The sequence below is a fragment of the Lycium ferocissimum genome, chromosome 12, assembly GCF_029784015.1.
Source record: "Lycium ferocissimum isolate CSIRO_LF1 chromosome 12, AGI_CSIRO_Lferr_CH_V1, whole genome shotgun sequence".
Lineage (NCBI taxonomy): Eukaryota > Viridiplantae > Streptophyta > Magnoliopsida > Solanales > Solanaceae > Lycium > Lycium ferocissimum.
In genome coordinates, this window is record NC_081353.1 from 37,564,971 (window position 1) to 37,580,722 (window position 15,752).

The 15,752-nt window shown below is 37.0% G+C and overlaps 2 protein-coding genes across 5 annotated transcripts; one reads left to right on the top strand and one right to left on the bottom strand.

Moving 5' to 3' along the window:
- Nucleotides 1-904: 904 nt before the first annotated feature.
- On the top strand, nucleotides 905-12,451 carry LOC132040371 (uncharacterized). Of its 4 annotated transcripts, none has more exons than XM_059431005.1 (8): nucleotides 905-1,200; nucleotides 5,981-6,161; nucleotides 8,962-9,067; nucleotides 9,247-9,442; nucleotides 9,878-10,251; nucleotides 10,366-10,452; nucleotides 10,520-10,600; nucleotides 12,107-12,451. In XM_059431005.1, exons 2-7 carry the CDS (start codon nucleotides 6,114-6,116, stop codon nucleotides 10,582-10,584), a joined length of 876 nt encoding a protein of 291 aa, XP_059286988.1. In that variant the 5' UTR covers nucleotides 905-1,200; nucleotides 5,981-6,113; the 3' UTR covers nucleotides 10,585-10,600; nucleotides 12,107-12,451. The 4 variants fall into 4 exon arrangements, with proteins under 4 accessions (XP_059286988.1, XP_059286986.1, XP_059286987.1 ...); XM_059431003.1 differs by having other exon boundaries at nucleotides 9,247-9,378; nucleotides 9,766-10,251; nucleotides 10,520-10,592; XM_059431004.1 differs by having other exon boundaries at nucleotides 9,247-9,378; nucleotides 9,796-10,251.
- A 529-nt stretch (nucleotides 12,452-12,980) lies between these two features.
- LOC132040370 (tubulin alpha-5 chain) lies at nucleotides 12,981-15,335 on the bottom strand. The gene is made up of 5 exons (XM_059431001.1): nucleotides 15,144-15,335; nucleotides 14,553-14,767; nucleotides 14,266-14,465; nucleotides 13,580-14,088; nucleotides 12,981-13,462 (listed from the first exon to the last, which is right to left on the bottom strand). The coding sequence occupies exons 1-5, from the start codon at nucleotides 15,254-15,256 to the stop codon at nucleotides 13,150-13,152; spliced, it is 1,350 nt and encodes a 449-aa protein (XP_059286984.1). The 5' UTR covers nucleotides 15,257-15,335; the 3' UTR covers nucleotides 12,981-13,149.
- Between the last annotated feature and the right edge of the window lie 417 nt (nucleotides 15,336-15,752).

A 15,752-nucleotide genomic window follows, 5' to 3' on the forward strand; every position in this document is an offset into this window, starting at 1 on the left:
TATTTTATTTTAAAGTAGTTACACGTGCCTAGAAATTAGTATATGTATATGTTCACAAAGTCCATTTTCTTATAGTTATTTAGACCCAAATTTGATATATCTTCGTTTCATTTGTCATTTTACCGCTTCATTCGCGTGTGAATGATACCCATTTTAATTTTCTAAACCGATTGTGATAGTTACATTTTAAATGCGTTTTAGGTGTCTAATAGCAATAACTTTCAATTATTCTATAACTTGGTAAAAGAGGAAAAATTCTCTTGTTGCATTTTGTGACTATTATTTCTTTTTCTAAAATCACCAAATATACTGTGAAAAGTTACTCCCCCATCATGGACTAAAATAAGTTATATATATATATCATTAAGCGTTAAAATGATCATTTTAAAATTACTTACTAGATTATTACTTCATTTTAAAATTACTTACTAGATTATTAATGTATAAAAATGTGGGACGGAGCATTTTAAATTATTGTATAGTCATGTAAATTGGGAGAGAAGCAGAATCGGATATCAAATAGTGGGGGAAGTGTAGCCACTCCAATCGCATCATTCAAGTAAGAGGATATTTCTGATTTTGAACTCTAACTATGTTAATTAGATTGGATGTTCAACTGATTTCAGTTTTCCTTTTTCTGTTTGGCACTTGGGTGTGGAGTTTGCTTTATCTGTTCCGAGTTGATGTATTAATATTATTATTATTATTATGAGATCCTAACTGATGCTTTTCTTTTATGACAAAGATTTCGTCGTTGCTTTTAGGCACTTTCTGTTTGCTCAAATTAATAAGAAAAAATTACTCCCTCCGTTCCATTTTAAGTGTCGTTTTAGCTCAAAATCAGGGGTATCTTAGTTAACTATACCTTGTAGCTAATGTTTTCTTAATAATGGGACAACGGTAGTAGTATATATGGTTTTACAACTCTAATCTGCTTCTCTCTCCCTTTGGTTTCTTGGCCTAAGACTACAAGCTTAAATACAAGAAAGAATTAGTAATTATGGTTCATTTTACTACCCTAACTTTGCTTTTCTCTCTCCATTTGGTTTTATTGTCCCAAAATTATGAGCTCACATATAAGTATTATTAATTAGTCTTTATGACTAATCTCAAAAACTCTAAGCTATTATGCCTTTGGATGGGTTTCTCATCCTCAAGTTTTGTATGTTATTTTGAGTCAGGACTAGGTTTTCGGAGCTGGTACGCTAAGAAATTGAGAAACTGTTTCTATTCATGTGTAGTCAGACTATATGCAGAAAATATGATGACATATTGGCGATGGACAATTATTTTATTTATTTTATTTTTATTGTTTATGATCATCAGGGTTTTGCATGTTGATTCTGATTAGACCTTAGTAGTGATTTATGCTTCTTTACAAAATAAAAAAAAATTAGTGATTTGCCCTCATATTGATGATTTGATTCTTGGTTATTATGAGCTCAGATATAAGAAAGGACTTTTTCGTCTCTCGGACCCGACATACGTACAAAAGCCTGGGTATTTAAGGGGAGAAGGGTTTGTGCCACCGGTTCTCGAAAATTAATTATTAAAAAAAGGATTAGTTTTTATGGCTGAGTTTTCAAGCCTTTGTTGGTATTCTTTTGTTTGTTTTCTTTGCCCAAGACATTGTATGGTTCTTAAAAGGTCACATATGAATCCTCACATTTTCATTTAAGTCACATCACTATCATACCAAATAAAAACGAAGGTAAACAAAATGTTATATATATAATACTTCATCCGTCCCAATTTATGTGATGGTGTATGATTGGACACGTAGTTTAAGAAAGAAAGAAAGAAAGACTTCTGAAATTTGTGATTTAAAATAAGCTATAGATATTCGTGCGACTATAAATCATCTCATTAAGGGTAAAATGAGCATTTTTAAGTTAAATTTTTACCTAAGTATAGAAAAGTGTCATTCTTTTTGGAATTGACTAAAAAGGAAAGAGTGTCACATAAATTGGGACGGATGGAGTAGTAATAACATTTTTTCGCGCGGATTGCCCTTCTTTGGGTGGTCTTTAAATTTCGCTCCCTCATATTCGGTCTTTAAATTATGCCTCATATCATGGCCGGTCTTTAATTTTTGTCCGCGTAACCCCGAGCGTTCACGCAAAATCATGCAGGCTCCGGTTCGAACCCCCACTCAAGCATAAATTAAAAAAAAAAAATCGCAAGGCAAGGTTTTGTCGCGTGTATGTCGGACTTTCTATACACTTGTCAATGAATTACCAAAGCATACGGACCCAAGATACTAAGTAGATGCCTTGCCCGCATAACTTTGGTAATTCCTTAACAAGTTTATACCGGTCCGAGATACTTACGAAAACTTTTAACGGGCAAACTTTTAGTTGTTTTTAACTAAAAGTCTTTTCCTAGTTATATATACTACGGCGTACTTTTAGTTAAAGCACAACTAAAAGTATGCCCTATAAGGCATAACTAAAAGTATGCCCCATAAGACGGAACTTTTCCTTAAGGCATAATTAAAAATTTGCCTTATAAGACAAAGTCCTTAATGAAAAGTTATTTCTATTGGCATACTTTTTTTTTAATTTTTTAGTTATGCCTTAACTAAAAGTACTTTTGCCCCATAAAGGCATAACTAGGAAAAGATTTTTAGTTAAGGCTTAACTAAAAGTTTGCCCATAAGTATGCCGAATCCGAGATAAACTGAAGGAATTACCAAAGGATTATCTTGGATCGATACTTATGCTAAGTTCCCCATAAGGCATAAGTATTAATAACTTTGGTAATTTTTTAACAAGTGTATCTTGCGGGGGCATAGCGAAATTTAAACTCGCCTTGCGAATTTTTTTTTAATTTTTGACTGAATGGGGGTTCGAACCTGGAACTCATGGGTTTTAGCCGAAGGGAAAAATTTAAAGATTTCAAATATGAGGGGCAAAATTTAAAGACCACCCCAAAAGAAGGGCAATTCGCTAGTAATAATAATAATAATAATTTGGAATGGAGTCATTGAAAAAGTTGAGAAGATCACTCAACTAACGAAGTGGGCATACACACTGATTTTGCTTCCTTACCAAGACAAATTAAAGGTCTTCTAAATGTAGTTAGATGGAATCTACCATCCTTTCGAGTCAAGAAGAGGAAAGCAAGTTTGCTAATCTATGAGCCTCCTTGAAATGACAGCTTTATTGCCACTTTGTTTTGGTGTTTGGTTAATAGAATAGGTTTATTTTAGATCTATTCTATGCAGCCTACGCTGTTGTAAGAAGGTAAGGCTACAGCCTCCTCCTCAAATCTTGAGTTCAAGTGGCTATAAAATCATGACTCGTTTGAATTTAAAAAAAAAAAAAAAAAAAAGTTGAGAAGGGGGTCTGGTCTCTTAAGCTTCATAATAAATGTATGCTAATGAAGTGGCTATTGAGGAATGGACAAAATGAAGCAGGTTATTGGAAGGAGATAAGTGATGCCAAATGTGGTTCTCTGAACCACTGGAGCCCCAAGCAAACCACAGGTTCACATGGGATGGGTCTATGGAAGCACGTGTAGCTTTCAGAATGACTTCTTTCAAAGTTGGCAATGGTTTTCATGTAAAAGTTTGGAAAAATAGATGGCTTGGACACAAGCACTAAAAGGTTTCATATCCTGGTCTATACCTGTTGCCTACAGTAAGGATTCTAACATTGCTCAAAACAGAGAGAACAACATCTAGAATACGCGGTTCAGAAGGAATCTTCATGATTGGAAATCAATGACCTAATTGCTCTTCTAGCTACACTGGTTGACTTCACCACTGTAGAACAACGACCAGACAGAATCATATGGGAGAAATCTAAAGAAGTAAAGGAGACAAACAAAGAAAGTGGGGTTATGTGCTCATAGAGTGGAATGCTAGGAAACAAGTTTGGAGGACCAGACTACCACTCAAAGTATCATGCTAAACATAGATAGCCCTCAATGAAATCTGTCTAACACAAGACAATCTCAGTAGAAGGAGCATTGTTCTAGTCAACAGAAGTCATAACGTGCTAACACTGTGTTTCTGCACTGCCCTATTACTGCTGATATCTGGAATTTTTTCCTTTCTCTTTGGCCTATTTTGGAGCATTCCTAAGTCCATTGGGGAATCGTTTATCAACCAGTCTTTTTGGAGAGTTGACAAAGCCATCAAAAGAATCTGGAGGATGATCCCAACAATCGTTTTTTGGGTGATCTGGAATGAAAGAAATCACAGATGCTTTGATGGAATATCAACTCCTTCACATTCTCTAAAAGCTAGATGTTTAGTTAGCTTGTTCAGTTGGTATTCTTACACTTGTTAATAGTATTGATCTGTTTGTGGACTTTGTTAGCTCCCAAGTTCTTGCATAGGCGGGCATACTTGTACTGGTGCTAATTTTTTTTCTTTTGTACTGGAGCTAACATGCTGTCTTTATAATTTGGCATCTTCCTGATGCCCCTGCAATGAAATTATCTTTCTTCATAAGATAAACAGTCAGCATAGAAAAAAAAAAGGGGGCAGCCCGGTGCACAAAGCATTCCGCCTTAGCAGTGTCTTGGAAGGCCCCCCCCCCCCCCACACACACACACACACAAAAAAAAACCACCACCAAGAGGTGTGATGTAGGCAGCCTACCCTAATGCAAGCATTAGTGGCTGCTTCAATGGCTCAAACCCGTGACCTATAGGTCACATTGAGACAACTTTACCGTTGCTCCAAGGCTCCCCTTCAAGAAAAACAGTCAGCATACCTCTCCTATTTTGCTTTTTCATCTTTTCTCTTGCATAAGCTTCTAATTATGGAGAATAGTGTGTAGCTCCTGCTTTTCCTATCAAATACAATAAATCCAAACTTTGTTTGCCTCCATGCATTTGGGCTGGTTTTTTGGTCTCCTTTAACCTCTTCAACTCATTTTTTCTCAAGATTTGTAAATTAGCTCATAGGCCTACTATTTATATCTGTTGTTTCCACACATTGATCTGAGAAAATGTTAGAAGAGAGCTGAAAATCATCATGTTGAAGTGTGTGACCATCTTATCTAAAAGCTTAAGCTCTTAGAGAGAGCACACTTTTATTTACTTAATTATATTTCTCAACACGACACTTCACTTGTGGGCCTGGTTTTTTTTTAATGGGCCAAGCACATGGATGTTTTTTTTGATAATGGGTGGCGGTGAGATTTGATCCAGGACTCTACCTACTCTGATTCCATGTTGAAGTTGTGACAATTTCATAGCTTAACTCTTAGAGAGAGCATACGTTTATTTACTTTCAATACATCATATAGATGTAGTCCTTGAAGAGGGTAACTGAGTGATATTACAAATCTTCCTCCTTAGAACGGGTTTTTTTCTCTGTTCCGGAGGCTGAGAAGTTCTTGCACTTAAAATATCAAAATATGCCACTATTTGTTAATGCATTTTGCAAGGTCATTATGCGTGACGAGTAGGTTATGCTTTTAATTAAGCTCCGAGGCACAATTGCCTAACCAGTTATTCTGCTTCATATGACTAAAGTGTGGGATTATGGGGGCTTTGGTGCCGTCCTGAATTGAGTAGGCTAGGCTGTGTAGTATTTTCCTTTTTGGTTGTATGTGTGTGTGTGTGTTTTTTTTTTTTTTTTTGGTTTGGTGGGGGAGGGGACTGATTTTTTGCTCATTGCTTGTAAGCATAGTTCCTACCCAATAAAAGTAAAGAGAAATTGTAACAACACACATTACTGTATCTTGTAAGTTGGAGTTGTCCATGCTCTCTATTCGTTCTGACAGCCAGAGCCATCAAGGCTCTCAAAAGAATCAGGGATATCGATGAAGAATCTTTGATACTACTAAAACTTTTTATGTTTTTATCTCATTTATAGCCCCATATTTTTCTTTTCCCAATGACTTTTTTCTGTATGACTGCTTATTGGTCTGATTGGTGAATAACTGCTCCCAGTTCCCCTTTTTCAATTTCTCTCTGTGTGTCGAAACACGATATGCTGATTGAAAGTATTTTCTTTTCGAAGTTTGATATTAGGTGCCATTGACTACCTTTGAGATACCGAGTGACGATCCGCAGAAGCACTATGGTGTAGACTACTACAGGGAAATTCCCACAAATCCTGTATTGCAATAACTTTAAGTTTGGTGCCTAAAAAGATGTCCAGTGGAGATGGAAGAATAGCCTCTTCTGAAGATATAGAAATGGTATGCTTTTGATCTTTTTGTTTACCTCTCTCTAAACAATTTTCTGGTATTATTATCAGAAAAAGGAAGAGCTTTTCACACGATTTTGTACAAGTCGTCCAATCTATTGTACGGTTCAATCCTGAACTAGTTGCGGTTTGCGCTATGGATCTTCTATATATTCCATTATGTTCTGGCCCATTTCATTTCCAATACTAAAGAGTAATTTGTCTTAAAGGGAATGTATTCCAGATCCTTTAGCGTTCAACACGAATACATGATATATGTGAATATACTTCCCTAAGTAATAGAATCCTGGAAGTGGTCTGATAATCAATACCTCAACAATTAGGTTCTATTCACTTGCCAAAAATTCAATCTATTTTGGTTTGTTGACCTTGCAAAGTCTAGGATTAATTAGAAACATGGTGCGCAAACGAACCCTAGTGCCCCCCCCCCCCCGGCCGCCCAAAAAAAAAAAAAAACCAACACCCACACCCACTCACAAAAAAAAAAAAAAAAAAAAAGGTTCCCCCTATTACCCCCTTCGCAGCAATTTAGATTTCTCTTTTGCGTAGAATCTGTTTTTGACAAGACCCATCTAAAAGGTTGTTTTCTGGAGAGAAAATTAACATGTGCTTTTATGTTTTATTTGTACCTTTATAAATGAAATTGGAGTTTGATCTGATGTCTTTTTTGATAAATTGGAGTATGAACTAATGTTGCCACTTTTTTCTTTTGATTAAGGTATTTCATTAGAAGGCATCGAGGAGATGCAAGGATATAAAAGTACTAATATAAGCCCCACTACAACAGATCATGCTAAGATTAGGGAGCTAACAATGTCCAAACATTGATCGTACTAGTAATAGAAGTTAGGTTTGTCCAACTAAATAAATTAAGCAAACATCTAGTTTTAAGGAAGTGATTTGGAGTTGATATTCTGTCAAAACATCTTTCGTTTCCTTTCAGTCCACACGCACCAAAAGATAACTGCTAGGATCATCAATCATATTTTCTGGATGGTTTTATCAATTCTCCATAGGCACCAACTTGTATATGCCTCTTTGATATTCTGTGGCATGACCAAGTGTAGTAAAAAATAGAGATAATAATGGTCGCTTGGTTCTGCTGGAACTTATAGCATCTATTCACTTGCTGAAAGACACTTCTATTCCTATGTTAAGCAAGCTTCATTGGAAACAATTATTCCAAGTTTTTCCGATCTCTTCCCCAGTTGCATGCCTGATGTGATGAATGTTCAAAAGAGTAAAGATTCCATGAGTTGTTTTATTGTTGTGTTTCATTGTACTTATTCTTCCCCGCTGCCCCCCCCCCAACCCCCCCCCCCCCCCCCCCCCCAAAAAAAAAAAAAAAAAAGCTAGTAATTCAGGGAAATTAGGTTCTATTCAGACCCTAATGAGAGAATTCGACCTCTCTCGCTCACACCCTCCCCCTCCCCCCAAAATAGTTCCCCTCACTACTTCGTCCACAGCAATTTAGATTTCTCTTTTTTTCCATAAAGGATTTTAATGTCTCTTTGAGAACGCCCCCCAACCCCCACCCCAACACACACACCTCCTCTCTTATACACATTTTATGAACCCTCTATTAGAAATACCAGATTTTGTGTTCCGCTTTAATTTCCTTATTCTATTTAGGTTAATGCTTGCATTAGGTTAGGTTGTCTACGTCACTCCCCTTGAGGTGTGGCCCTTCCTTGGACCCCACTAACGCGGGATGCTTTGTGCACCGTGCTGCCCTTTATTCTATTTAGGTTAAGGAAATAGATTTTAGGCCTAACTCAACTCCAAAAGTTAGTTTATAATGTGAGAATCGTTTAAGACCATACAAGGAGACAATTCTCATTCTCTCAACCAATGTGGGATATTCTAACACCTTCCCCTTTACACGCTCGGGGCTGGACATTTGGAGCATGGACAATATAACTTGAGGGTACAACGTTGAATAAACCAAAAATATGGATGGGTCTGGCTTTAATACCATGTTAAGAAAATAGACTTTGGGCCTAACTCAACCTCGAAAAGTGGTTCATGGTGTGAGGACTGACCAAAACCACCTAGGAAACAGTAACCCGTTCCCTAAACCAATTTTGGACATTCTAACACTTCAGATTGAAGCTTTGGATATAAGACTACTCAAAGGAATTGCATGTGAATGTTCTAAATGGAAGGAAATTGTTTCGGCTACTAAAAAAGTTCCATTGTAAAATACACATTGTAGTTGCAGATAAGAAAATGTGAAATGCTTTTTGAGAAAATGCAAGTGGAATTTGAAAAGCAGAAATAAATTCATAAATTAGACAAACCCTAGGTGATGTCATTAATCGGTCAAATGATCATTTGGGTGGGGTTCATTCCAAAAAAGAAAAAAACTTATTTCTCTCAGTTATCAATTACTAGAGACCGACTGTTTTAAACAATTTATTATTATTTGATGACAGCTAACTTGACTGTGTTCCTTAGCTACCCAGCTAACTTGACTGTGTTCCTTAGCTACCCAGCTAACTTGACTGTGTTTTGCCAAGTGTTTCTTTTTCTCAGCCCAACCTTTTCCTTCAATCTGCTTGTTTGTTTAAAATCCTTGTGATCGTGGTCTTTGAATGGAGCAAATGCAAATAACTATATTTCAAGTACACGGATAAGGGTGTTACACTGAGGAAAATTTAGATTCAATCTCATTTGTTACTTAACTGAATTTTGTTCATTGTCATCTTAAATCAGTGTCTAAGTGAGTTACAATCATGATAGGTGCACAACTGCGGGGGAACATATTTATGAGTTATTGTTGCTTATTTCAGGTGCAAAATCGAGTAGAGCTGTGTCTTCGGCATTATATGAGTCGGAAAGAAGCTGTGAACACTCTTTTCATCCAGGACAAGATAGAGCCTAGATTGACTGCACTTGGTATGTTATCTAAATTTCAGGGAATACATTCTTCCTCTATCTTGGCTTCTTATACCATTGAAAAATAGGGAAGTTAGGTTAGGGGTTCTGCTATTTTTTATTATCAGTATATCTACAAATTTCACAGGTTATGTAATCATCTCTTACTCTATCATTACAATCACTTGCCTGACTTGCAGTTTGGCAGAAACTGGAAGAAGAAAATCAGGAATTTTTCCAGGCATATCACCTGAAACTGATGGTGAAAGAACAAATAATGGAATTCAATAGGTTGCTTGCAGAACAGGTGAAGATGACCCATGAATCTCCGAGTACAATTCCTTCTCTACCTATGAATAATGGGTATCATATTCATGGATGTAGTCATTTTACAAGGTTGCTATTTGGAAATATTGATTTTTTTTTTTTTGAAAACTACCCTTGAACATCTCAACTCTTTTCTGCTTTAAGATTTTGAATCTCTCCCATAGGTTTAGGATGGTGGATTACTGTTCTCAATTGGAGTGGACAGTTTCTGTTCCTGCTGAAAAATGTCCAAGTTGATTTTCTTTTAAATAGATGAATACTAAACATATCCAAGATGTCCATTATGTATATACTTTTTTGCTTATTTTTGCTGCTAGATGTGTTCTATCTAAAATCTGGATTTAAGTAGCTAGTCTCCCACTAATGTTTAAATTATTCCCGCCTTACTACAGTTCATCAAAATTTGGCATGCTGTGCTGTAGAAAATGTTGGATATGCTCCAAGACCTGAGCGCATGCATGGGTCAATTCCTACCAGTTTACCCAATGCTCTCAGTAATTGCAGCTCAGCAGTTCTTTCTTGCATGCAAACAACGGACGATATTTCTGCTCAAAGCAGGAAGATTGATGTTGCTCCAAATACTTTGTTGGCCCAATCCTCAAATATGGGGATGAGACGAACAATGGACGGGAAGATTATCAAGACAGAACCGAACTATGCTAACAATTCTCATTTCACTTTTGGTGCTCATAGCAGTTTCTTGGAGTCACGTTCTGCACTGGGCGATCCGTCTTTTCCGTCATTTACTAGTGTGGAATCGAATTCACAGCTTCTCAACAGACCTCTTCTGGATGCCGAAACCACTTCATTTGGATTTTTAGAGGAAATTCCTCAAAATTTTGGTCTGTCAGACTTGTCAACTGACTTTAATAGTTCTGGTACATCTACTTCTCCCCTGCTCTTTGAAACTTTTCCAATCACTTTTTGGACTTTTTGTTTCTGTTTGCCAACTTCTGGGTCTATTCATCTTGATCTCGTTCCACCATGTTCAGATATACTCGAGAGCTACTCTAGGCCTCCCTTTCTAGCAGCAGACACAGGCAACTTCCTTCATCCAAATGATAGGGGACAACATCAAGGTCAGACTGCCGGTATTATATTTATTGTTTTTAATTTTGTAATTAATGCTATATGTCTTGTTTTCAGGAGGCAGAGAGAGGTTAACCACTGCATCTGACAGCTTGCAGTATGAAGGTTTTGCTGGGGATTGATTCTATTGGTAGTTTGGTATCCTCTTTTCATCTCTTCGAATTCATTCATTAAATTTACTTTTGGATCTCAGCCTGCATGAAAGCCTCACTGATCTGTTGTATGATACCCTTGCTATCCAGTGGGGATTGCATACACTTCTGTTTCCTGAAGAATGAATAGCTGAGCGTTATCATTTCTCCTCTTACAGTTTAGTTCTGTTGGTGTAACCGTATGGGAAGAGAATGTGTTCAGTCTTGAAATATTGATACTTCGTATTTAAAGTTTCATTTTCTTTAATATTTGGTTCTTTTTAGGGGGTGGGTGCGTGGGTTGGTTTGGTTTGTTAGTAAATTAGTCTAAATTGAAGATAAAAAGTAACTAATATCTAACTTAGGAAATAACGGTTTTTCTAGGAAAATCATCTGCAAGCCTTCACACACTCAAAAATCAGGTAGAAAGTAGACGTCATAGGAATCTACTATAGCTAAATTATACAAACAACCATGTAATCATCCACGACCCTAATGTCCAATACGCTAGCGTTGCTTCCATGGAATATCCATTTTCCCCCTAATTTTTTTTTTTTTTTTTGGTTCTGTACAAGTTTTATAGAGAGGAGCTATGGACAGAACTGTGAAAAAGAAGCCAAATAAGAAAAAAATTATGGGGTATAATGTTTTTTTTTTTAATCAAGTAAAAGTATTTCATTCATAAACAAGGCCATAACCGGCCGTGTACAAGTGGTATACCAAAAGGTAAAGACTCTACAAAACCATATGATTATCTACAAAATCCACCCAATCGTCTATACAACAGGGGACTCTCTGAGTGCACCTCAACTGGTAGAAGCTCAGGCTACTCCTCAACTGGTAGAAGCTTGACTCTACTTCGAAAGCTCTCCTATTTCTCTCTCTCTCCAAGGGGTATAACAGTTATCTCATCTAAAAGCTTAATCTGTTAAGAGTGATCAAACTTTTATTTAACTTAATTATGTTTTCACATGCCCCTTCACATGCGGGCCTAGTTCTTTTATGTGGGCCTAACACGTGAAAATTCTTTTGATAATGGGTGGCGGTGAGACTCGAAATCAGGACCTCTGCCTGCCCCGATATCATGTTGCAGCGTGTGACCATCTCATCTAAAAGCTCGGTCATAAGGTTTTAGATGAGATGGGCACACGCTTCAACATTTGTAAACATCGGATTTTTAAGTGATAAAACAAGAAGGTTGAAGTAACTTACATGTAATGAATGACTAAAATTAGGCTGCAAAAGCCACAAATATAAAGAACACTACCTATGTTACATGATACTAACAGAATTAGGTCGGTCTGAACAGAATCTTCATTACATTCATAGATGATTAAAGAGATCCCTTAGAATTTTCTTTTGGGGTTGTCTGATTTTCTCCTTTTTTTTTTTTGGTTGTGTGAGAGGGAGGGAGTGGAGATACTACTTCAGCAGGACTTTCTAGGATTCTCTGATATTTCAATAATGTGCGACTTCTCTATAATTTTGACTGTTCTTTATGTTGTTGCTGCAGATCCAGTCTTACACGTTCAGGACAATAAGCATTGTGAATGCATCTGAAGTAGTTCAGGATTATATACTTTCTGGTGTTGGTTGAGATTTTCAGAGATTTTCGTTCAAAATGATTAGTTTCATGAGAAATGTTGTACAAAGGTGAATGTGATTTAGCAGGTTGAACTTTAGCAAGTGATAATGTAGTATAGATATCATCAAATTGCCCATTACAGTCTTAGTTATGACTTGATTATGAGGTTTTTGCTTTCATTGTTTGATGATGAAGGTAATGTATAGTAATAAAGCGCACTTATTACATTCTCTTATTTGCTTCTTATGATGAGAATGAAGTTTGGTCGTTGTATTGTCTGGAATCCATCAGTCAGTGGCCTATTAAATGTTCCCAAAACAAAATTTAACGACTACGAAGAAAACTGATGTGAATAAATTGTTTCCTGGCTCAGGTAAAATTGAGTTATCTGTAGGGTTGACAGTTAATTTTTTTTGGTTGAATTTAATTATGAAGTCAGTAGTCATCAGGTAATGTCACGTTAGAAGTAGATGATCCTTCTGCGTTGTCTATATATCGGGGGGATACTATGTGTAAATTTTCAATGTGAGAATAGATGTCTGTACCTTTTTAATATGAGATTAGGTGCTCTTTGGTCTGTTTTGGATTGTGTAATTTGACATTCACTAATGTTTGATGGTACCTCTGCCTGTTTACTCTCCTATCCGAGAAAACTACCCAACAAAATCACACCTTGATACTTCATGATCAAGAATTGAGCTTTTCGGGTTTCACAGTTGTCGAGTCAAGAATCATGTATCTTTCTTTGTTTAACATCTACAAGTTACTTGATCAAGTATCACAATGTAGAGATCATACGATATTATGAACAATCACTGTTCAGAATAGTTGGAAATATTCAGACATGAATGCAAAGGAATGTCAAATTACAATGTAGACAACTGATATGAGAAGTTATACAAATAGCCAAAAACAACAAAAACATATGCATGGCACTAGGCCAACACTGCCTTCAAAGATGGTGGTCTACATCAATATTCTTCACCGTCTTCCTCGTCATCAACTCCTTCAGCACCAACTTCCTCGTAATCTTTTTCAAGTGCAGCTAAATCTTCACGGGCCTCTGAAAACTCTCCCTCTTCCATGCCTTCTCCAACATACCAGTGGACAAATGCCCTCTTAGCATACATGAGATCAAATTTGTGGTCAATGCGTGAGAACACCTCAGCAACTGCAGTATTGTTACTGATCATGCAAACAGCTCGTTGCACCTTGGCAAGATCACCCCCAGGTACTACTGTTGGAGGCTGATAGTTTATTCCACATTTAAAACCAGTTGGGCACCTGCTCAAAATCCCAAAACCAAAAAATTTATGATCTGGTGTCATCCACATTAGAAAGTGTTATGTAGTTTGTTCAATTAAGAAAGGCGCATGCTTGCAACTAGTGCAAAATACTTACCAGTCAACAAACTGAACCGTCCTCTTCGTTTTAATAGTAGCCACAGCAGCATTGACATCCTTGGGAACAACATCTCCACGGTACATCAGGCAGCAAGCCATATATTTTCCATGCCTTGGGTCACATTTAGCCATCATGCTTGAGGGCTCAAAAACTGCATTTGTTATCTCAGGTACAGATAATTGCTCATGGTATGCCTTTTCAGCCGAGATCACAGGGGCATATGATGAAAGCATAAAATGGATGCGCGGATATGGTACCAGGTTTGTCTGGAATTCAGTAATGTCCACATTGATGGCTCCATCAAACCGCAAGGAAGTGGTCAACGATGAAATGATTTGAGAGATCAGTCGGTTCAAATTAGTATATGTAGGCCTCTCAATGTCGAGGGATCTCCGACAGATATCATAAATGGCTTCGTTGTCCAACATCACAACCACATCAGTGTGTTCTAGAAGGGAATGAGTTGAAAGAACACTGTTATAAGGCTCTACAACAGCAGTGGATACCTGAAATTAACAAAAGACCAAACAATTAGCCGTAATAATGCCATTATCATGAAAGCTACTAGATAACAACCTATATGGATAAGTGTCATCTAAAAATTAAGTCTAAACCTTGTCCTTTATTGCAATACTAAAACAAATGTACTAGTGCTTTGCTAAAACATGAGTATGTCTATGCACCTGGGGAGAAGGATAGATAGTAAACCCAAGCTTCGACTTTTTTCCATAGTCCACAGATAGGCGTTCCAGCAACAATGACCCCAATCCAGAACCAGTACCACCACCAACAGCATTAAACACCAAGAATCCTTGCAAACCTGTGCAGTTATCAGCCAATTTCCTTACTCGATCAAGGCAAAGATCGACAATCTCCTTCCCAACTGTGAAGAAAGTTGAATAAACCAAAAATTAGGTACATTAACAAAAGTAAATGAAGGAATGGCTCCAGAGTTGTCTGAAGTAGCCACCTGTATAATGGCCTCTGGCAAAATTATTCGCAGCATCTTCCTTTCCTGAAATGAGCTGCTCGGGATGGAAAAGCTGGCGATAAGTGCCAGTTCTAACCTCATCAATAACAGTGGGTTCAAGATCAACAAATATAGCTCTTGGGACATGCTTCCCAGCACCGGTTTCGCTAAAGAAGGTGTTGAAAGCATCATGTGCTGCACCTGGTGTGGTGTCACTGCAAGAAAAGAAACAAGTTAGTCATCAACTCCCAATCCAATTCAGGATCATAAAATTGATTCTCTGTCACTATTATCATTACCAGGAAAACATTGAACCATAAAAGCTGGATAAAAGAAACCAAATACGTGACAAATGAAATGAGCAATACCATTTATCAATTCCAAAATCGTTAGGTCACGTAAATGATTTCCCTATACCCATTCACAAAGCCAAATAATTGTTATCACAAATTACATATTAGAAAAGACAAGATACACCCTCTAGTCTGTAGAGAGAAGGTAGAATACATAATATTCATGGCATGGGGTAAGATGCAAAGTGAATAATATATTTGATAAAGAGGTAAAAGAAAAGGCTTGGGGAATTGATACCTAGGCATCATGCCATCAGGCTGGATGCCATGTTCAAGGCAATAAAGCTCCCAGCATGAATTGCCGACCTGAATACCAGCTTGACCTATGTGTATGCTTATTATTTCTCTCATCCTTCCTTCACAATCACCGATCTAGGTTTGGTTTGTGATTGCGAAGAACAACTTTCTCTCTCTCTCTCTCTCTCTCGTTGGTCCTTTATTATATACATATAAGGTGTGTTTGGAATCCGTAAGTTGGCCCGCCATTTGGTTGCCAGCCTTTTCACGGGCCCTTTCTGCCGCCCATATTCATTTCACCCCTTTTTACCCCTTCTCATATTTTCCCACTTCCATCTATTATTTAATAATTTTTTTCTCCATAACTTATAGTATTACTTCTTTCTCGAATAAGTTTTCGCTTTTTTTTATTTTCGAAAGTCTGTTTGGTTATGAAATTGTCCAGTTTTTTTTTTCCAAATTCAATTTGGAATTGGATTCCGAAATTTGAAAAACAACTCTAACCTTCTTTTCCAACTCACTTTTTACTTTTGAAAAATTCTGATTTTTTATTTTTATTAAAATAACTCTATCTTTATATATTAAAGAATAACTAATTACTAGTATTCTT

Bases quoted from the DNA above. Each gene is read 5' to 3' on its own strand.
- LOC132040371 (XM_059431003.1), top strand. From the start codon at position 6,114: ATGTCCAGTGGAGATGGAAGAATAGCCTCTTCTGAAGATATAGAAATG. The intron at 9,068-9,246 runs GTATGTTATCTA...CCTGACTTGCAG, and splicing joins GCCTAGATTGACTGCACTTG to TTTGGCAGAAACTGGAAGAA. The intron at 9,379-9,765 runs GTACAATTCCTT...GCCTTACTACAG, and splicing joins GATGACCCATGAATCTCCGA to TTCATCAAAATTTGGCATGC.
- LOC132040370 (XM_059431001.1), bottom strand. From the start codon at position 15,256: ATGAGAGAAATAATAAGCATACACATAGGTCAAGCTGGTATTCAGGTC. The intron at 14,768-15,143 runs GTATCAATTCCC...CTTTTCTTGCAG, and splicing joins CCTGATGGCATGATGCCTAG to TGACACCACACCAGGTGCAG. The intron at 13,463-13,579 runs GTAAGTATTTTG...GATTTTGAGCAG, and splicing joins ACGGTTCAGTTTGTTGACTG to GTGCCCAACTGGTTTTAAAT.